The 22342-nt window shown below is 42.9% G+C and overlaps 1 protein-coding gene across 5 annotated transcripts in view; it reads right to left on the bottom strand.

Annotated features, from left to right (window-relative positions):
• Positions 1-22342, bottom strand: part of NSMCE2 (NSE2 (MMS21) homolog, SMC5-SMC6 complex SUMO ligase) — a 213477-nt gene that overhangs the window by 48382 nt on the left and 142753 nt on the right. The window contains exon 5 of one of the 5 annotated variants that reach the window (XM_080939393.1): positions 6218-8038. The exons of the other annotated variants lie outside the window; for them this stretch is intronic. Within the exon in view, the coding sequence (XP_080795519.1) occupies positions 8037-8038 (2 nt within the window). The 3' untranslated portion in view covers positions 6218-8036. Of the gene's footprint in view, positions 1-6217; positions 8039-22342 lie in introns of those variants that run through there. 5 annotated transcript variants of the gene reach the window in all.

Raw genomic sequence — 22342 nt, 5'->3', positions numbered from 1 at the left:
GGGGCCTCATGCATGCCTCATAGCACAGGCTCCTATCTTCCCATCACCCCCACCTCTACCCTAACCCCCTCTCTCTCGAACTTCCAGTCTGATTTCCCAGCCACTTTCAAGAGACCTCTGCCCAACACCAGCAATTCCAGTATAGCTTTTTCTGAACCAGAATTCCCCCTCTGCTCAGTCTGGTGGCTCACACCTGCAACCCCAGCACTTGGGAAGCTGATGTGGGAGTACTGTTGTGAGTTTGCAGCCAGATCGGACTATATACTAAGTTTCAGGCCACTGTAAGCTGCAGAGTGAGTTTACTTAAAGTGGTTTAAAGGTAGCCTTTGCTGTCCCACATGTCTATCCTCATGTCTTACCTCATGGCATTGGGTTCCCCTGAGCTTACATTTCCACAGTGGTAAAATGGAAAAGCCACTGCTTACCCCTGCAGACTTGTTGTGATGACTAAACTAAGTAGTACATTAGTTCCTTAGCTCCATGCCAGGCATATAATCTCTGCCAGTAGTGCAGCAGTACCTTTTATTACTCTCTGCCCCAGGTGGCTAAACCTTTCCACCCTTCTACCCTGAGCTGCAGAACTGAAACTCTTCCCATGCTCCCTTAGCCAAGTGGTCCGTATGTCCTGTCCACGGTACTGTGAAAACTGACAAGCCTTGGGCCAGTGAAGTGGCAGGTGAACGTGCTCGCCCTCAGACTGAGCTGAGTCTGATTCCTTTGAACTCCATGCGTATTACTGCCATTTTCTTTTACTCAGGCCCTCATTTCTGTAATACACCAGTGCCTCCTTATTCCAAATTTGCTATGGTTTAGCCAGACAACAAAGAGACACCAAAGCAATCTCTATTTTCTGTGTGCACTTGTGAATAGGCTAGAAGCTGACATTGGGTATCTTCCTACATCCATCTCCACCTTATTATCCTTTTCCCCTAAGATGTCAAACTCTCATCAAGTCTGGAACTCACCAACTGGACTAGATTTACTGGCCAGAAAGTCCCAGGCGTCTTCCTGTCTGCACCTTTCAAGCCTTGGGATCACTTACAGACCTGGGCCGGCCAGCATGCTTGACTTTTTCACATGGGTACAGATGATCTGAACACAGGTCCCCATGCTAGTACAGCAAGCGCTGAACTAACAGAGACACCTCTCCAGTCCCACGGCCATCTTTTCTAAAACCATATAGATGATGTCATCTCTCTACCTATACCCTGTGCACACCCATACTTACTGTGGGGATTATGACACTGGACATTATCTCCATGTGCTTGTCGGGATCTTAATTATTCATTTAAACATCACCATGCCAATTATGTAAATATCACTGTCTGTTTTACAGATTTGAAAAACTGCAGACAGAAGTCCAATAACTGGCCTAAGATTTCAATTTGTCAGATTCTGGAATTTACAGAAGGTTTGACTTAGGCCGGTACATCTATCACTACAATGACTTGTATCTCTTTTAGAAGGTAAACTTTATAGCCAAAGAACACGATGAAAATATCATAGGAGTTAAAGGAAAACTGAGCCCTTGGTAAGACCAAGCACAGCTGATGTTTCTTGTAATAATGGAAAGACTGCTAATTCTCTGCTCACAGCAAGCAGATATAGCATTAGGGCTATGCTGTTATGAAAATGTTATATGTAAGCAGCAGATACAATGAAATCTTACACTGGGAGACAGGAGAAAGCAATAGGAAGCTGAGGTCAACTGAGAGGAACAGTCGGCTGAGCTCTCTGGAAATTTGGATAGAATTACCCTCACTGTCCACACTATTCTTTGTTTTAGTCTCTTCTCTCTCTCTCTCTCTCTCTTTTTTTTTTTTGGCTGGGTAAGTTGAAATTGGTTCTGTGTATAGCAGCTGGAATCAGGACACAGCCCAGGGTAGTTACATTACACCCTAAGTACTTAGAAATTACCTACAGGCAGAGGGGTAGAAGCCAGTGGTCACTTATATCTGCACCGTTGGTGGCAGCACTAATAAATAATAGGCAGCTAAATAGTAAGACTGATTTATCTTCTCATCATCTTCATTATCTTCATCATCATCATCAAATACTTTAATGGCTCAGCTCCTTCAATGGTCTCATAAATTTCAAATCAGTAGAGTAAGAATTAAGATTGTCAGGCAGGTTTTCATTTTGTGCTGCAAATAAGTCTGTCCTTCATATTTTACCTTGAGGTTTGGTCTTAAACAAGCAACTTGACTTTGGGGGGTGTCCCCTGGGAACAACATCTTGTAGAACAAGGAGTCTGCTAGTTTCCACAGGCTACTACTGTGACTCACAGCTGAAGTGCAGGTCCACGGGTCACCACAGCTGCTCTGAAAGCCACCTTGGTTTCTGGTCTGGCATAACCAGGAATAGGAAAATGGAATCTTCTGAATTTTAGTTTTTGCCTCTGCCCTTAACAAGCACTCAGCAATGCTGAGGTCTTGAAAAATGGGCAGGGAAGCTGCAGCTGGACTGTGGACCTGTGTGGTGCTCCTGGAAAAACACCCACATAGTGATTACTGTGAGGCTGGAGTCTTTGTCCAGGCCTTCTGGAAGCAAAGGTTCCAAACTGCTACCTAGTTCCTAAACAAGGGGCTAACTCAGAGGCCACATGCAGTCTTGTGACACATACATCCTTCTACCAAGGTACATTTCAAAACCATAGAACCCTGGGCTCATCCACTGTCTTTGCAAGCTTGGAGACATTGTCATCTGCTTTATGTAAAGGCTTTATCTGCTAATTTCAAATAAAACAGAAAACCCCAGTGTCTAGTATCACCTACAAGCTTAATAGTCATTAGTAGTTGTTCATTCTGCCCTCAAGTGTGCCATCTGGGCCTTGTAAGCTCTGTTCTGATCTCTTTTTCTTCCTCTCTCTCCAGTCATAAAATGTGCCAGGCTGACTCCCCCAGCAGAGCTCAGACTCTGTGTGGACTGATTCCCGAGTTTATCCCAGGTGCTGAGAACAGTGTCTGGCACATAGCAGACTGGCACTGGCCATGTAAGGGACACACTGGCATGAGTGATAATGTAGTATCTGTAGAAAATGGAGCTCTGGACTGCAGAAGTCCTTGTATGTGTTTTAGTCCCACATGGAAGAAACTGGGACTCTGTCCCTTAACAACTAACAAATTGTTCCTGCTGCCACCAGGAGTGAGCTCATTCAGTGTCAGACTCCACCCCCATGTCCACAGGGTAGTGTGGTATAGTAAGGAGCTATTACTATTCCTTGAGAAGAGAGCCAAATCTAGAGAGGTTAGTCTGCAAAAGGGCACTGACATGGACATCAGGAGTCCGGTCATCATCAATTCCAATGACATTGGGGATAAGGTTTACTGCAGCTGGTGAGTGTACCATGGGTCCCCTTTCCCAGTGGCCTAACTGCTGAGGGTGTAGACTGTTCCAACGTACTCATGTCATGTGGTGAATGGAGGAGAGTAGGTGACAAACACCAGAGGCCAAATGGAAAGTCCCAAATATCTTATTCCTTTTAGATCACTCTGACATCTAAAAAGGCCGTCTAAGACTGAAGCCAGTAGGTCTTAGCAGGCATTACCTGCAGCTGGGGTGATGTTGGTTAGGCAGGATGCTTTCACTGTCCATGAGTGACCATCTGGAAGGTTCTTTCTTTCACAGTAACCTGTCCTCTAGGGATTACTATAGCTGTTTCTCCTGCAGGAAGCTTTGTAGCTCAACCCTATCCCTTCCCCTGTTCTACTCCTGGCTCGGTCCAGGGCCCTTCCTGCCTATTTATATTTTCCTCCACCATTAGCACCAGCTGAACATCATTGCCTCCCTCTCCCATGTCCTTAAGTGTTGGGACAGTATCCTTTGAACATGTGAATCAAAGTGTCTTATAAGCACTCAATAAATGACTGTCAAATGGGACAGTACCACCCTGTTGAGATAACACAGCCACTCAGGTCACTAATTTGCCTTGTCACCTTTGATTTGGCTTAGCCTGAGATGTAAATGGCATGGCCTTGAAGTTAGTCAGGTCCTGCAAAAGAAAACTAAAATCATATGCTCAGATAACAGCCTTCAAGTTGTGTGACATTTTCTTAAATGAATGCTTGCTTTATAAATCAAAAGTGCTTCAGTCCCAACACAGCAATTACCTCAAACTCTCATTATATAAAACACTGCATGGATAACTGTTCTTTTGGGGAGCTCCTCTCTCTTTTGGAAAGCAGTATGCTGACAAGTGCCTCCTCCTCTGAGTAAGGGACCTGGTGATGAGATGCCTGTATCATTCAGAATATTTAAGCCCTCTTGAGGTCTACTGTTTGCAGACCTAAAAATGTAAAATGTTTGTGGGCAACACTCTAAGTATTTTAAAGGTTTACTTTTGTGATAGTTCACTGGGTCACAACAGAGAAGCCATCAAATGGAAGGGGGACCAACAGATTCCTTTTCTGTTGTGTTGATTATTCATAAAATATGCTATCTTTTAGCATCATATGTATGTGAGGAACAACTGACACAGGATATGAGGCTGGCCCTTTACCATTACCCTGTCTTAGTCCAGGCTGACTAACACTGAACCGAGGTGTACAGTCATCAAGAAGAGTCATTTAAAAAGCCACTCTGCTTACTCTGAAGTGATTCTAACAGGGATCTTAAATTGGTCACAAGAGACCACAAACCACGGGTTATTAAAATGAATCATGAGTTCTCTGGGTGGGGCCTAAACTAAAACAAAAAACAAAAAGAAACCCACAAATGAGTTAGGTATAGAGTCACCATTAAGAATCTCTGGTCATGCTTGATAAGTACGCCATTTAATTTGAAAGAAACGATGTATTTACTTTAAATTCTGTGCATGTCCCTGTGTGTGCTGTGCAGGCATGGGTGCAGGTAACCATGGAAGCTAGGAGGCAGCACAGATCCCCTAAGCACGAGTTACAGGAACAACAGAGTGAGTTGTCTGACAACGGGAACTAAACCCAGAGCCTCTGCAAGAGCAATGTTTGCTCTCCTTTTAATTCTTCAAAGAGCCTTGCCCATTTTTATGGGTGAACAAAGTACTGTGAGGACAGTTTAGCTACTAGGGCTACCTGGCGAATGAAATGTAGCACCGGAACTGGAAGCCTGGACCCAGACAAGACACTTGATTTCAACTGCTGGTTCCCACACTCACAACAGCGTTCTCAATCCCACCTCAGGCGCCCTCCTATCCATGAAATGGGCATATTAATAGAGTACTCTTAGAGGGCCAAGGTAAGAGTGAGTGAACTAACTTATAAAGGTGCTTGCAACAGGGCCTGGCACCCAGTCAGCATCATTTTTGCAATTACCTGACTTCAAAGCCCAGGCTACTTCTTCCACATCAAGGGTTAATATTACAAAGCATACATATTCAGATTCCGATACACTGCATAATTGCTTTACTTATTGGAAGCAATCAACGAAAGCCTCCTAATTAAGGCACCCCACCCTCATTTTCACTGTGTGTCACCCTAGAAGGAATACTTTTAAGGACAAGACTCAAAGAACCTACGATTTCTCCAAACTCAGGAGTTTCTACTAGAAAATGGAACAAGGTGCCAGACTCAGAGCATGCTCTACCTCAGGGGTCATTTAGGGGCAGATGAAAGAATTGCTTCTGTGAGTGTGTGGTGGGGAGGAATGGGTGAGGGAAGGTCCGGGGCAATGCTGACTCCAAGAGAGGTGTTACAGGAGGGCAGCGTTAGTCACAGCACATGCAGACACTCACCTTAACTGGAGAGAACACAAATCAGAATGGAGCAAGCGATTGTTAAAAGTGTGTGTGTGTGTGTGTGTGTGTGTGTGTGTGTGTGTGTGTGTGTGAGTGAGAGAGAGAGAGAGAGAGAGAGAGAGAGAGAGAGAGAGAGAGAGAGAGAGAGAGAGAGAGAGGGAGAGATTTTTTAGAACCCTCATAGAACAGTGGTCCAGTAAAGAGATAACAACTTCACTGAGCCAGTGACTGTGGATAACAATGTCTGCAGCAGGAGAGGAAACAAGATACTCGCTCAGGCTCTAAACATATTCTTATTTTCCATGTGAAATAAGAAAATCAGTACAGGTAACATTCCTTCTTTTATTTCAATTTCATAATAGAAAAGAACAAGCAAAATCTCAAATCCATTTTTGTTCCACAGAAGCACATTCATTAATTTTGTTACAGGAACAAATTAATCTACTTTCCTCGGCCATCATCCCCTTCTGTGTGGGAATGTGAGGGAAGGAGCTTGAAGCTTCCTGTAAAAATTGCTGCAAGAAAACTCAAAGTCCAACCAACAATAAGCTCTAGCACAGGCAAACCCATCTGTTGGCTTCCTAATGTGGGCAAGCTCTTGCTGGACAGCCCTCTGTAGCCCCTCCTCTCCACTAGGACCTGGGAGCAGGGAGCCACATTCACTAGTCAGGTCACAGACAGATGGTGTGGGATATGGCAGGCAGGTCCTGACCATGGAGTCTGCACTGGAGCTGGCACAGCTATGTACAACCTCAGCACACAGGAGGCCTGCCATCCTTTATCTCTCTCTTACTTGAGGGCTCGTCATTTACAAAAGTCAAAACCAAACCACCATTCCTACTAACATAACATGATTACTATCCAGTTCCTCTGTAATTGTTCTGAAGGCACATGGTCCAGGGTTATCCAGTCGTTCAGAATCTTTAGCAGCCATGATGTGCTTGCTTCACCCAGAGCGGTATTTCAATCAAGAAGAAAGTGTCAAAAGAGGATTCACAAAGGCTTACAGCAGCTTAAGTCTTTAAAGTTGCAGCCTCCCATTACTTTTGGGGTGGCAGAATTCAAGCCTCCCCAGCTGAGCTTCAGGCCCACATTAAGTTGAGTAACAGATAAGGCAGAGGCAGAAACTAGGAAGGGAGGAACTATCTACTCTTAATTTCTCTTCTCTCCATGGTCCCCTGCAGGCCTTCTGCAAACAGTGCCAGATGCAGTCAGGAATGCACAGCACACAGGAAGCTTAGCTCTGGGTGAGGCTCTCTATGTGCCAGAGGGGAGGACTGGTCTCCTGTGAAGTTATCTGTCCTGGGGGAGCTTTCGGAGGCATCCTGAGAAAGCAACTTCTGACTATGGTTGGAGATTATTTTTCTCCTCCACCAGCCCCCTCCTTATCCTGTACATATCTAAGCCTAGTGAGACTCACACACTGCCAAGCTGCACATGGTGTTCTTTCCTTGACAGAGACAATTATGACCAGACTAGGAATTCCACAGTGTGAGAGACAGACAGTGCTCTTGGTGTAGAAAACATCTGAGAACCAGACAAAGGTAAGGGCTGAAAAGGGCAGTGTTCTTAACTGGAGACAAAGAACAAGGAGTCAAGCGACTCAGAGAAATGTCCTTTTCTCCCTCTGCAGTCTGATCCTGATGTCATCACAGCAACAGGACAGTCAAGAAAGCCCAACCTATTTTAAGTAGTTTCAGGTGACAGATTATTGGCCCACACTGAGATACAGAGTGGTGGAGAAAAGGTTTCCTATGCAATAAACCACCTTTAATCTCAACTGATAAAACCAGAAGAGACACACATTTCCATTTTCAAGTGTTTACCTAGTGACACCATACTGTGGATTTAACCAAAGTGCTGTCTGGATTATCCAGCAAATGTCATATAATAGTCCTTTAGTAGCTCTGATAAGGAACACAGCAGATGAATTCATACTGAAAAAGAAATGTCCCAGGTAAGTGTGTTGTCTTCATCCCAAGTTATTTTACCTTGTGTCTTTTTTTCCAAGTATAACTTCAAGAACAACATTTATCTCATACAGAACTATGGTGTTGCTTCAGAAAAACCAATCCAGTGGGTTCCATATCAAAGAATCAGATTTAAACTTCTGCCCTATATTAGTAATATAAATACCATAAAATCAATCCATCAGAGACATTTAAGGCAAAACAATGAGACACCACTTCACACCCACTACAGTGGCTACAGTAAGAAGGACAGGCAGTAACGAGTGCTGGAGAGGACGTGGAGCAATTGGAACCCTCACACATTGGTGGTGGAAATGTAAAATGGCGCCCTCGCTGTGGGGAAACAGCCTGGCAGTTCCTAAAAAGGATAAACATAGAGTTACCACATGACCCAGTAGTTGTGCTCTGAGATAAACACCACGAGAAGTGAAAACAAAAACTCATGTCCACCTGTACACAAATGTTCAAGCAGCATTATTCAACACAGGCAAACGAAAAACAAGCAGAATGATCACCAGCTTGTGAGTCAATAATGTAACATGTCCATACAATAGATTCAAAGGCATAAAAAGAAATGTGTGGACACATGCTTCTACATGGATGAAACAGGAAAGCATCATGCTGAGTCAAGGAAGCCAAACAAACCAGACCACATCAACATATTTGTATGTGATATTCCAAACAGTAAGTCTACAGAAATAGAAAGTCCATTTGCAGTTGCTAGGGCTGGGGAGCCTAAAATAAAACAGGAAGTGAATACTAACAGAGGGTTTCCTGCTATGAGTGATGTCGAGATGGTTGCACGGCTTTGAGAATTTCTGAAATTCAGGGAACACTCTGAATAGGTAAGTTATATGGTACATAGTTCTATCAATAAAGCTGACACAAAAGATACCACGTAATGCAGGGTTCCAGCATCACTGTCTCCTTTTCGGCTCACCAGCTCCAGACCTGAGGGATGGGATCCATTATCATGGTGTCCTGTCATGTTGAAGATAATCCTGTTTCTATTGCTCATCATCTGTGAGCTGGATGAGTGTACTTTCTTTACTAGGTTATTTAAAAGAATTTGTGTGGAGTTTTGCACAGGGCAGATGCCCAGTCATCTTTTGGTGAGCTGTTACATGTCCAGCTCAAATACAACTAATCTGCAAAACTGATTCTGTGCTATATGGGAGTAGGAAAGAGCTACTCAGAACCAGCACAAGACCCTAAAAATGGAGGCAGTTTTGCTTACAATAGGATTCCTGGTCTTAAACTGCCTAGTCTGAAGCTCTCCATATAAACCTCTGGATGGTTTTTTTTTTAATTATTATTTTCTGATGTAGATTAATGGACTAGATCCCAGAGAACTTACGATGAAATAGCATTCTATTTCCCCACTATTTAAAGTTAGAACTCCACCCCCAAGCCCTTGTGATGTTTGTCTCTTTGATGTCTTAATTTCTGCATTGCAGCTTGATGCTTAGGAGGTCACAGTTAGATTTAAGTTCAGTTAGACTCTGTCCTAGGAACAACAGCTCCATAGGACAGAGTCTAACTGTGAACTTAAATAGCTGTTCAAACTCTGGCAAGTTGTTTGATAGCTCCATATCAAACATATTGATTGAGTTTATTTGTAAAATAAGACCAATACACAGGGGTTGTATGAGCTCAAACAAACTTTGGATGGCACATGGATGCAGGTAGGAGCTCAGTGCTCTAAGCTAGTGTGGAGGGAGAATTAACTTCCATGGGAAGCCTTTGAGTCCCTGAAGATACGCCCACAGAAGACTGCCTGTAAGACCTGGGTCTTTTCTCTTCCTCTTTCTCATTTCCTGGGCACAGGCAGGAGTTTGCTCTGCCACACACTGCTACCATAATGTGCTGCCTTGCAGCAGTTCCTAAGCAACAGGGCTCAGCAGTCATCAGGGACTGGGACCTCCACAACTCAGACATACGTACTTTCCTCCTATAAGTGACTGTCTCAGGTTCTTGTTACAGTAACAGAAAACACACACAGGCATGTGCACACTACCCCCTATGTGTCAGACTATGGGGGTATTCAACAAGTGTTCACTCATCAATCTTCTAAGCGAGTTTGCTGTGGTGTAGAACACATCTGCAGAACACTCTGTGCAGTGGGTGGTGCAGAGAGGGAAAGCCTATCAGGCTTCTGACTAGAGCTGAGCACTTTCCAGCCTGTATAAACTCTCATCTCCATATTTCTCAGTGAGGAGAGAACTAGGGAGTTACAGGTGGTCTGTGGAAACCATTAATACTACCGGTAGTACTAGAGAGGTAAGATGATCGGCTGAATTTCAACTATTATTTTTTATTGACTAGTAACTTTGAAACCATTATTATTTTTCAATAAAATTCTTTTGAAGACAAAAAGGACCCTTGCCCCATTTTTTTTTAAACAGTATTTCCCTTTCCTCATGTTTCCATAGCCTCTCAGATCTCCATTCTCAGAGTATGGCAAATAGCAAAGCTACTACTGCCATTTTCCTTCTGGGTTCTGACTATACACTTCTCTAGCCTCCTTAGAGACAAGTGTGGTATGTGTGACTCAGTCACAACCACAACAATACATTTCAATGGGGCAATGGGTGCTTTCGGGAACTGTCCTGGCTCAAGCTCACCCTTGTCCCTTGAACTAGCTTGGACGGAGGGGATTCAGGACAGTAGAGTCATAGATGGAAGGTGCCCAGGATTCCAGATAACCTCATGGAACTACACTGAAATATACACTGAACTACACTAAATGCAAACCTCGGTGTTTATGTATATGCTCAAATTATAAATAGATGAAGTGTAAACAGAATCTTATGATTACCATTACCCCCTTGGTTTTAACACCTGTAGAAAGGTTTTGTTCTAATTGTATGTCTGCCTCTCTCCTCCCTTTCCTCCCCACTTTAACTTTCTTTGTACACTGCAATTTTGCTTTGGATTTATTCAGACATTCACTGCTTACGTGTATCACTGGGAAGGCAGAGCTCGTATTTTCTTCTGCTTACTGAATAGAAACACAGTGAGTGCCTGTAGCGGGCACATTTCTATGCTCTCTATGTTCTACAGGATGAAGCATGAGCACCTGGCATCACGCTGAGTCACTGCTGGAAGACATTGCCAATCAGGCTATAAATCCATTGCCCGATGAATGCTACTACAGAGGACTTTTCACTTCATACTTCCTTGGAGTCTGGTAGTGAGAGGGTAGTCAGTCTAGTACATAACCACCCATCTTGTCTGAGAACTGCCTCCTGTGAATCTGGGTGGACGAGATGGTATCACATTTCCATCACATGGCCCTGTCTGTCTCCTTGGCTACATACAGTAGTTGGGACTGCAGCAGATTCCTGACTTATGCCACACGAACCAACTTCTCTTCTGAGAGGTTGACATTGGAACTGAGACTCTAATTCAGGGAAGATCCTTTAGTTGAACTGAAAGAGGACACAGAACCTTCAGTGGTAAGAGGAAGCCATCTTCTGCCAGATGGCCAGGGAGGGTTAGAGAAAAAATAAAGAGGTACTTTGTGGGGAAAATACAGGTATTCTAGAAAGACTGATGACATCTATTGGTAATGTTTGCTTTAGACCCTTTTCTCATAACAAAACACCATTTTTTTACAATGTTTAAATTTGTAATTTTACTGTTTTGCTAAAGCTACTCTGTGTTAGTATCTTTTTACTTCTAATAATAACTTTGAGATGGGTCTAATTGTTTTGAATATTAAGTCCTAATCCACATTTTAATAAGGTTGATTAGCAGATAATGAAACTTTTCTCAATGTCATGAGAAAAATCTGTTGGCTTTCATAATCAAGGCATCTGATAATGCTTCTCAGGTACTTGTCTAGAATTTAGTAATTTTTATAATACTGCCTCATTTCATTCAAAGGCACATCAAAACCCAATACTCTTTAAATTTCACACAGACACAAAATACTATCACAGGTATACAGCAGCTTTTGTGGCTAGTTTGCATTCAAGGTAGAAACTAATTCCTCTTCTAAACATCAATGGCATATTTGACTCATAAACAAGAAGGCTTTGATAACACATGCTTTGATTGAGACACAGTAATTGGGCAGCTAGTCTAATTAACAACGGTTAACTGAAGCAGGTAGAACTTGAATTCACCTCAAATACAAAAATGGCTCCCAGGTTGAACTCAAGAAACTCAAACTGTATATTCAGGGGGTTAGGTGGGTGGGAAGACATCTACTCTACAGAGAGCTGTAATTTTGATGTATACCCCCTCATTATTCATTAACAGCTAGAAGGTAAAGCTAGGTTAGGCACTATGAACATAGGAGTACAGTTTAGTTTTTGTCTTGAATGAGCTTGCAGTTAACCTTGGAAGCCAATTAAAGGACCCAGGAAACCACACCGACTGATAGGTACCATGCCAGGGACATCTACTTGGATGGGAGGCACCTAAATCCACCTTCTAGTAGGACAGAGAATTGAGTATAAGAGAGTAATCAGGAATAGTCAAGAGTAAGAATAAAGGTAGAGAAGGGACCCAGGGATGAAATGGTTTACATGCTAATATATAGTGGTTTCCAAACAACTGCCCTCCGACACACTGGATAAGAACCTGTAGGTTTTCCCGAAGGACACCCCCAACCCCATCTAATTTCCAATACTTTTCATGAACTCTTGATTATTCTAGAAAGTCCCATCCTTTTAAACAAATATTTACTGGAGACATGGTAAGCACTAGGTACTGCTGTAGATAGAGAAATACAGCAAACGAGGGAAGTATTGCAGACACAAAGGATAGATGCCTGAGAAAGGACTATGGCACCGTGAGAGGACATCTAAGAGCAACAGAATTGAGCTGTGCTTATAGGCAGCAGAGGACAAAGGCTGGATTCATATTGATGGTGGTGCTCTGTGGAGTGGATGGTGACCTACTAACTGATGTGGGGCCTGAAGGAAGAGAAGGGACCACACCGACACTAGAATGCTCCTGAAAGATCCTAAAGGAGAGAGAAAGGAATGATGAGGTTAAGATCATAGAAAGAGACTCCATTTAGCAGTATGAAGGTGGAATGGGAGCTGTAGCCATGGTAACTCCAGACATGAACAGTCAGAGACAGTACAGAAGGGTAAATGTCCAGGAAGACAATCCTGATCCAACTGTACTTGAAGTGCAGATGTAGGAGTTAAGAAGGAACCTACAGCAGAAACCACAAAGGGGAGTGAGAAGATTAAGTCATCAAATGAACCAGTGCAGTGGAGCACACCTTTGGTTTTGAAAACTTAGAAGACCAAGAAAAAATATATCTTTTTTTTTTTTTAAAAAGATTTATTTATTTAATGTATATAAGTACACTGTAGCTGTCTTCAGACATGCCAGAAGAGGGCATCGGATCTCATTACAGATGGTTGTGAGCCACCATGGGGTTGCTGGGAATTGAACTCAGAACCTCTAGAAGAGCAGTCAGTGCTCTTAACCATGGAGCCATCTCTCTGGCTGAAAAAATATATCTTAAGCCCAGGAGTTAGATGCCCATCTGGGCAATATAATAAGGCTCTACCTTAAAACAACACCAATACCACCACCAACAAACTCAAAAACAGTTGACTGGAAACATTTAAGAGATGGAGAGAGGCTTCATTAAGATAGAATGGAAGCTTGGGCTGACCGTAGCCATGAACACTTTCTCAGAGAGAAGGGTGGAGGTACTTAGGATACTGTGTTTATTTAAGAGTAAACCACAGTAGTGGGAGATCTCTGGGTAGTAAGACCTTTCCTTTGAGCAGAAGAAAGAGGGACAGTCTCAGCCACACAGAGAATAGCCTCTGTTTCCTTTTCTTTCTGAAGGCGAGACTCGAGTGAACATGTAGGCTGAGAGTAAAGGAAGCAAGGCTGATGATTCAGTGAGAAGGAACTGTGGGAAAAGGTCCTGGAGAAGAGTTCTTTCCTAGTTAGGGCATCTATTTGAACAAAGATTGTCTCTCACTGGGAGAGCTGTAGAAAGACATAGGTCCCAAGACAGCTATTTGTGGAAGTCAGCAGCAACAGGTACCTGGCAATGTGACATGGAATTCACAGTAAAACCATAGATGCAAATTCTGTATGGTATTAATCCCAAGGTTTCTTACATGACTGGTAAATCCTACAGATGAAGGGCATGTGTGGTGGGATTAGAGGAAGGTCACTCAACACCTAAAGTTCTGAGATAAATAATCACCAGACAGACAAGCCTTTCTTAGGGTACAAGGGAATGAGAAATGCATCTGAATCCCAGCTTTGCTAGAAATAGATTCTTGGCTTTGAGCAATGTCTTTTGGGAACTGACATTCTAGCAAGACTTAGTGAGTGTGGCCCCTTCAGAGATTTAAAAGTGTCAGAACACTTGGAAACAAACTAGGCAGACACTATAGACTCAACCTTCCCTCTCCCTCCCTTACCTCCAACTACTACTAACCATCAGTGCGATCATTAACCTTCTATCAGCAGGACAACTTCCAGAGTGACGGGTAACTTCCTTTAGGTTTCTCAAAGTTTTGTGACCCCAAGAAAGGCGAGAAAGTTACATGTTCACAGTAGACTTAGTTAAAGTAGTTTTCCCAGGCACTGAACACAGGAAAAACATGTAGCAAGTAGCACTGTCCTTGGAGGAAGTTAGGGGACAATGGGAAATGGAGACTGTGGGAAGAGACGTTGAGGACCATTCCAATGGTTAAAGACTCAAGTTGTAGTTAAGACACTGTTGCCATATGTGTAACCTTGGACAACTCCAGGTTGTCCTCAAATTCAGCCAGATCATCTATGGATTGGGACTAGCTGGGACAATATCCTATACCTATAGGATGATGCTAACGATTAAACACAATTTTGTATGCATGTGTATACAAAAATTTTCTAGAATATTGCCAAGTGCTCTATAAATGACAGCTATTACCAACTAAACATGTGTATGTGATCGTACACTGAGTACTTGATACCTACTGTATACCAGACAATAAATCTACTGTAAATCAGAGCTTTAAAGGCAGACTATTACCTGAAATAAAATATGTATCACATTACTTAGTCTCTAAAAGAAAGCAGATATTGTCTACTCTCTTCTCTTAATTCTCAGAGTATGAAACCATTCTCAGCAAAGTATGGTCACTTAGTAACTATTGAGAGGGACAAAAAAGGAAGGACAGAGATTGCCTCAGTCCCCAAAGCTCATGTGTTAGAAACACAACTCCCAGTGTAACAGTAACTGTGTCAACAGATCAGGTGTTCAACAATTTTCTAGACCAGGACGGCCCTGTCGCCATGAGTGGATCAACCTTCTTGAGAGCAGACTGTTACAAAAGTGAGTTCAGCAGCTGAGTGTATTGCTTAGTGGTAGAAAGTTTGTCTGACGTTCATAAGAACATGGATTTAATGCCCAGTCATACCACCCCAAAAACCAAAACCCAAGAACAACAAACAAACAAACAAGGAAATAAACAAACAAAACCCCTCCAGCCACCAGCAGCAGCAACAACACAACAGCAAAGCAACTGTGTCTGGCCCCCTTTTATTTCTCGTTCTTCTGAATCCTACCTTTAGATGACACAATGTAATGGCTCTTGCCAGTTTCTAGTCCTTGATACTAGGTTTCCCAGCAGCCACAACAATGAGGAATAAATTGCTTTATCAATTACCCAGCAATGGAATTCTGCTACAGGAACACAAAACAGACTAAGAGATGGTGAGAGTTGCTAACTTGGTTGCTAGGAATGTCAAAATAGAAACGGCATCCTGGGAATATTGGGTGTAATGAAGGTGTCCTACAAAAGCCCACTGTGCTGTATCACTTAACACTTCACTTTTGTTGAGACAGGGTCCCCTGCAGCTCAAGTTGGCCTCTGCAGCAGAATCCTTCTGCGGCGGAGGATAACCTTGAGTCTTCTGTTTCTGCCTCCCAAATACTGGGAGTGTAGGAGTACATGGTGGTGCTGGGGACCTTACACGGGGCTTCACACATGTATGTGAGCACTCTATCAAGTGAGCTACACTGTCAACCTACCCCACATCCTCCAATGGCTCTCTGCACCCGGGAAGTGGCAATGGACTAGCTGTGTTTTGAGTTTGCTAACAAAGATTACTCAAGGCAAACATCTGTTGCTTTCCAGAACAAAACATATCCACTCTAGGTTCAGGTTATTTGAATGACAAGCTCTCTCTGATCTAGTTCAATTGATACTTGAGAGTACTGCTCTGAAAGTTCATTTGTCTTATGTTCTAATTATATTTAGAACTCTTTTCACACTGCATTATTCAAGTAGATGCCTGGACAGCAGTTGTAATTTTTTTTCCCTAGAGTTTCACTAAGATGTAGATTTCAGTAAGGTTTTTGAAAATAAACGACACAGGTGTTATCTATGAGTCAATCAACACAGCAGCTATAAAAATAATGATGTAAGGGAAATGGGGTTTTCAGTGTTTTGACCAATCTATTGTCATTTGGTTGTATTCCCTACCCCACGCCCAAATAAAAACCAACTTCTCCTGGGGCTCAGATACCATAGTCTTGGTTATTGCTATAAGAGTGTCCCAGAATAAAATGATTCAACAAGGCCTTTCCAGATACTGCAATCCCAGCAACACCAACTGGGCACTGTACACACAGCACACAGGTGCTTTCGTGCTCAGTGTGTTTTCTTTAAGGAAGTTTAAAGACACCAAAGGCAACGTGAATAACGTCTCAAATGTCAGAAGCGACAGAGACAGCTGAAATTCCTCAACACACATGAATGATTTCTCATGTTTGAAACAAGGCTACACATGAAACAATACTTTGCATTCGTGAAACCTTTATACACATTTATGTGTAATTACATTTTTATTTTTGGGTTTCCTTACCCATATTGATCTTCACAGAGATCCACCAAGCAGTCTCTAGTGGGCACAGTTACTAACAGGCACAGCAGTGGTTAGACTTAGGCCTTCTAAGTTCAGGCCTTTTTAAATTAAAAACAGTAGCAGCAGCAGCAGCACTTAATAATTGGAATGTATTTGCCATGTGTAAGGTCCTAAATATTTTAAATTATTCGAATTATTAAAAATATTGCATAAAATTATCTTTAGCCCACACGTACAGGGTATATATTGAAAACAATGTTAATGAATTTTAAGTTGAAACCTGGGTCCTGTCATTAATTTACCATGTTATGTACATGCAAAAATGATGATATCTGAAAAATCCCCCAACACTGTGGTTCTGAGTCCTTTGGATAACAGATACTTAACCTGTATGATTGCTACTTAGAGAAGCAGAATGCAGGATCACAGAGAGACAAAGTAATATGGCCACAAAAACACTGTTGCCATGCAGCATGCCAAGGTTTAAGGCAGGCACAAGCTTTATGCTCTTTCAGTGTTTCTGCTGGACTGACCTCCTAAACAGCACAGCTGTGCTCATCAAAATCTCTCCGCTTCTATCCATGACTCAGGCAAAATTACTTGTAAGAAACCAGAGTCCAGGGCTGCCCAAGAGTGTGCAGCACAGGTCCCCGATGCTGTGGCCTCCTGCTCCTGCACAGTGGAAGACACTTTGAAGCCATGGGCTGGTTAGTATTCTTACTGCCTAAGCTCTGGGTGTCACACAGCTGCTGTACTGAAGCGGACTCTGGAAATGACCAAGTCTTCATGAGCACAGAGCACAGTACTGACTTTCTCTGGGTCATACCTCTCTAAAAATTAAAACACAAAATCAACAATTTGAAGAGTTAAATACTGACTCTGAAATTAGGGAAATAAGCACACCATATAAGACCTACCAATCGTATATAACCTGTAATTTATAAATATGTTTTGTTTAGCTACAGTGCTTTGAAAAATTTAATCAGTAGTGAATATTGAAAAAGCAAAATTCCAATTTTTATTTTCTTTAGAAAAACTATCATTGAGAGCAGTAGACAGGGCAGGGTATCTGTTTCAGCACCCCAGACACGGCAGTGCAGAGCCACTCAGAGGACGACCTGGAAGTGTATCAGAGCCCTTGGAGATTCCTACTTTCCCCTCAGTACACTTTGCCAGCCTTGCTGTGTAATGCAGTGAGTGATTTTTTTTTTAGTGAGACTTTTAGTGTCTGTGATTGTTAATCTTCACATGATTTAGAATCACCATGGAAACATGCCTTTGAGTACGTCTATGAGGGTATTTCCAGAAAGGTTCAACTTAGAAGGGAAGACTTACCCTTGAATGTGGACAACTGTCCATGGCTTTAGGGTGAATGATCTATCCTGCTATGTTGCACACTATGCAACTTGATGGAAACTAGTTAAATCATACCCACAGACTTTAAGGAAGAAAGTTGATTGGTCACTGGCCAAAAGCTCAGAGTCCTTTAAAGCCATTTTAATTTATGATTGTCACACAGAGTATAGACAAGGAGAAAAGCTGAGACTGCATTCACTGACCCATTCTGGAGATTCCATTAGGTTCCTTCCTGGAAAATGACTAAGGTCTTCTGCATGTACAGTGACTGTGAGAAAGATTATACCTTTAGTCAGGCAGGGTCAGGATGCAAGCATGCACTTGAGAAATTATTAAATTTAAACATAACAGTCACAAATGAACTACACCTATAATAAAATGTCCTTCACCAAATAGGATGTTCTGATGTTTCTAATTATTTCTAAGTAACAGTGTTTCCTCAATTAGTCAACGAGTTGCTACTAAATCAGTGCCTGAAATAAGTAATCTACATAATTTAAGGGCTTTCTCTTGTCTGGGTCCCAAACAACTCCTAAAAGCACATGTGGGGGTAAAAGTACAGCTAGAATGAGTCATCGGAACTGGTTTATACTATAACCAGCTGAACTTTAAATAGAACCTTTTAATTTGAAAGTGAGGTTAGCATAGCCATTTCTAAACTATTTTTTTTTGTCTTAATACTGTGCACAATGAGAGGCAATGTGTAATGTTCGAATTGTTAAAAAGAAAATCCTGATTGGTAGATTGGCTGCAGTCAATCCAGCTGGACTGCTTCAAATAAGCAGATGGCACAAAGGCTAATGAGGCGTTCAGTGAAGGAGCACAACAGGCTAGCAGACACTGCACGCACAGGACACCTCCAGGAACCTAGAAACGGCTCTGGGAATACAGACCCACCTGTCCTCAGAAGCCGAAGAACTCGCACCAAGAGTGGGAAGGGTTCACCCTTGGCTAGCTCACAGTATCCATGTTCCTGCCTGTGCTACGAACAAGGAAGTGCTAAGAAAATGACCATTGCCATGCGTTAACAGATGGCTTGAGGTTTACAGAAACAGGTCTCAGCTATGTGACTTTAACAAGTCACCAACAACTACTAGATGAGAACAGAAAGGTGGTTTCTGCTCTTGGGGAACTTACCCTGGACAGAAAATAAAAAGTGACAAATGACTGGGTGTGGTAACTCATACCTGTAAAACAGCATTTAAGGGGCTGAGTCAGGATTGGTTTGAGTTTCAGGCCAGCCTGGGCTACACAGTGAGACATTCTTAACAAACCAAACCAAAACAGGCAAATGACACCAACAAACATGGTACCTGTCCTGTGACCCTACAGCTGCCACTAACTTGTGGACAGACAGATGGCTAGACAGAGTCTACCAGGCCATTTGTCTCCTAAGACGTTACTTTCACAAGGACAGATACTTTTATGGCTGATGAAAGATCACTTTCCTCAAAGGGGAAAGTGTCAGAATTATAAAACGTCCTTTAACAAGAGAGCTGTCTACTGAAATGGCAGGTGAGCCCAGAGAGCAGCCAGAGCTGAACACGCGTACACTCACTTCCTGACAAGGCTGGATGACGCACTAGACTATTTTTAAAAATTATATGCTTGATTTCAATCTGACTAGTGATTCAACTCAACCAGAAAAGGAGGAAGCTTGCAGCAGTTTATGTGGTTAAGCTTCTGCTGTCACTGTCAGTCAGACAGGCCCTAAGCCTAGACCTTTGCACTTGCTGCAAATTTAAGCAGCCCTGATATGACTTAATCCTGCCTACAGACTTCATTCTCTCTCTTAAAATGTTTGTATCACCACAGACCTCATTATACATTTACTTGAGAGAAGACCTAGTCTTCCGTAACTCTTCCCAGAACTCTTCCGTAATGAGGCCTTTCCATAAGGAAGCTACTTTTCTCCATCAGCATGGAGAAAGTTAAAGTTCCTGCTGGCCCACCAGTCATGTGCTTGCACAGGGGAAAACCCAAGCCTTGAGGTATCTCAGAGCTCCATCTGTTCTAACTGCCTCAAGCTACGGCTCGGCTCCCAGGTGCACCGAACCACATCTATCAAAATATTTACCCCTAAAATAGCTTTGTAATAAGAGCGGAATGTCCTTTTTGATGATTTCCTTTGAAAAATACATACGTACTTAACTGGCAACTCCAAACGTTCAGAGAGGGCAGATCCCATGAATCTACTTAATAAAAGCCCCCTTCACACTGCTCACAGTTGCTCTACTGTGGAGATTTACAAGCACAGAGCTTAGCATGGCTTACAGTTCCACATTCGTCTGTTCTGACTCCAGTTCCATCTTGGCCTCCATGTGATGGGAAATGACACACTAATGCTACGAGCTGCCTGCCAGTGAACGCTACAAGATCTCTCACCAGTTTTTGGACATGTTCAGGTGAACTGCCACATCTAGAACTGCGATCTGTTATTACAGATGGAAAAGAGATCCTCCCGACTGAAGCAAAAGCATACCACAATCTACCCACCTTCCAGCCTCAGCACAGTGCGGAGGAAATACCTCTACCATACTGTCAAGGTATAATCAGTTTCTAAAACAATGGCTCAGTGTTTGAGTCACCCAGAGCGTGAAGGGCAAGTAAAAGGTCAGTTCCGGCATGCTCCCCAATAGCAAACAAGGAGCGGGAGGAGCTTGAACCAGCACCATACAGGCCTTGGCTCCGTTACTGCCAGCGCTTGGCAAACTGGCAAACGCAGATCTCAGCTTCAGGCTTCGCCAAACTCCCACAACTTCCTCTCCAAAGGAACCAGGGAAGAGTGGGAACGAACCTGAGAGGAGGGCCAGGAAGACTGCTCAAAACCCCCCCATGCCACTGGAGAACCCGGAGATGGTGACTGCTCGGAACCCCCCCCCCGCCACTGGAGAACCCGGAGATGGTGACTGCTCGGAACCCCCCCCCCCCCCCCCCCCCCCGCCACTGGAGAACCCGGAGAAGGTGCAGTGTCTCCAGAACAAGTGGTACTAGTTCCCAGGAGCTTCGGGAATTCCCTCACTAGTACTTACTAGAACACCTCTGCTTTTCCCCTCCACAAACCGTTATCATCTTACTATAATCAATTAAAATCTATACACATGGTGGACCCTGACAATTTGCTTTTAAGACCCCAAGTATGCTTATTTTTTAGATTCTCTGCCACTGGCATTATATTTAACATCAACAGTTGCACTAAAAATTAAATTAAAATAATTTTCTAGCCAAAAAAACGTTCAAAGATTTTTTTTTTTTTTGGCTTTTTTTTCTTGGAATTACTTGGTGGCTGATTATTCATTTAATTTATAGTCTGCAGAGATTTCTTAGTAATCGCTTGTGAGTTGAGCACTTAAAGAAGATAACAAAATCTTTGTTTATATGCAAACATATGCATGTATTTATATGCAAACACACATTTAAACCTGTGCTTGCTTTTGAGGTCTTTACAAAGTGGCTTCTCAATCAGCATATTCCTCATGCCTAAGGACTATCAGTGCTTGACTGGAAGAGACAGACAGGTCACTGGAGAAGGGGAGGCCCTCTGACTCTTTGCAGGGAACAACAGAAAGATACCAAGTGAAGACTGAGGGAAAGCCTAGTGGATGAAGAAGTTACCAGACCCACATCAAACTCGGCAGACAGGAACTGTACAACAATCCCTTATTATGTCCAACAAGGGTCACATAAAAGAAGAAACACTTCTATCCATCTGAGGAACTCATAACCTGTTTGAGGTTGTAAGAGCTAGGGACTGACATATAGAGTGTGAGACAGAAAATGAAAACTGTCAAACCCCCCCAAAACCGGAAGCCCTCATGCAAATAAGCAGAGGCAAGAAGTTATAACAGGACATAGTGCACCTGCCACAGGAGCCACTCACAATGTCATTTCTGTAGGTAGATGCTCAGAAGCAAACAGTGCCATGGAAGGCTAAGGGCATACTATGGCTTTTCATAAGTGATGGTCATCGAGCAGGTTTGTGAAAGACAGGAAGTTCTTCCCCTTATAAGAGTGACTCCTAAGAGTTTTCTTTGCACATACGTAATAGGGATGGCAGCACTAACTTTACTGGGTTTCTCGGAGCGAATATACACAATGAATATGTAAAAATAGAAATGCACACACGTGTACAGAACAGCAGCAGTGTACAATCTACTCTCCTTTCTCTTTCGGCTTCTTCTCTGTTCAAATGTTCATGGACTTTCCATCACGTCAGACACTGTACAAGGCACTGTGTACATCATCAGGGAAATACATGAAAAGTCTTTGTGCATTCTCATCTAAGTGATAGTCTGTAGCCAGAGACAGGAGGACAGTGGAATGAGAAAAAGATTCAGAATGACTTAAAACAACCAGTTCGTCACTTGGCAGAAGCAAGGGAGAAGGACTTGATGCAAGAGGGACTCATGGAGGTTGTTGGACAGCAGGAAACAGGTTCAGCAGCAGCATGGTAACAGGG

The sequence above is a fragment of the Micromys minutus genome, assembly GCF_963924665.1.
Source record: "Micromys minutus genome assembly, chromosome: 27".
NCBI lineage: Eukaryota > Metazoa > Chordata > Mammalia > Rodentia > Muridae > Micromys > Micromys minutus.
Note: the sequence above shows the minus strand (reverse complement) of the source record. Positions and strands in the feature narration are given on the sequence as shown.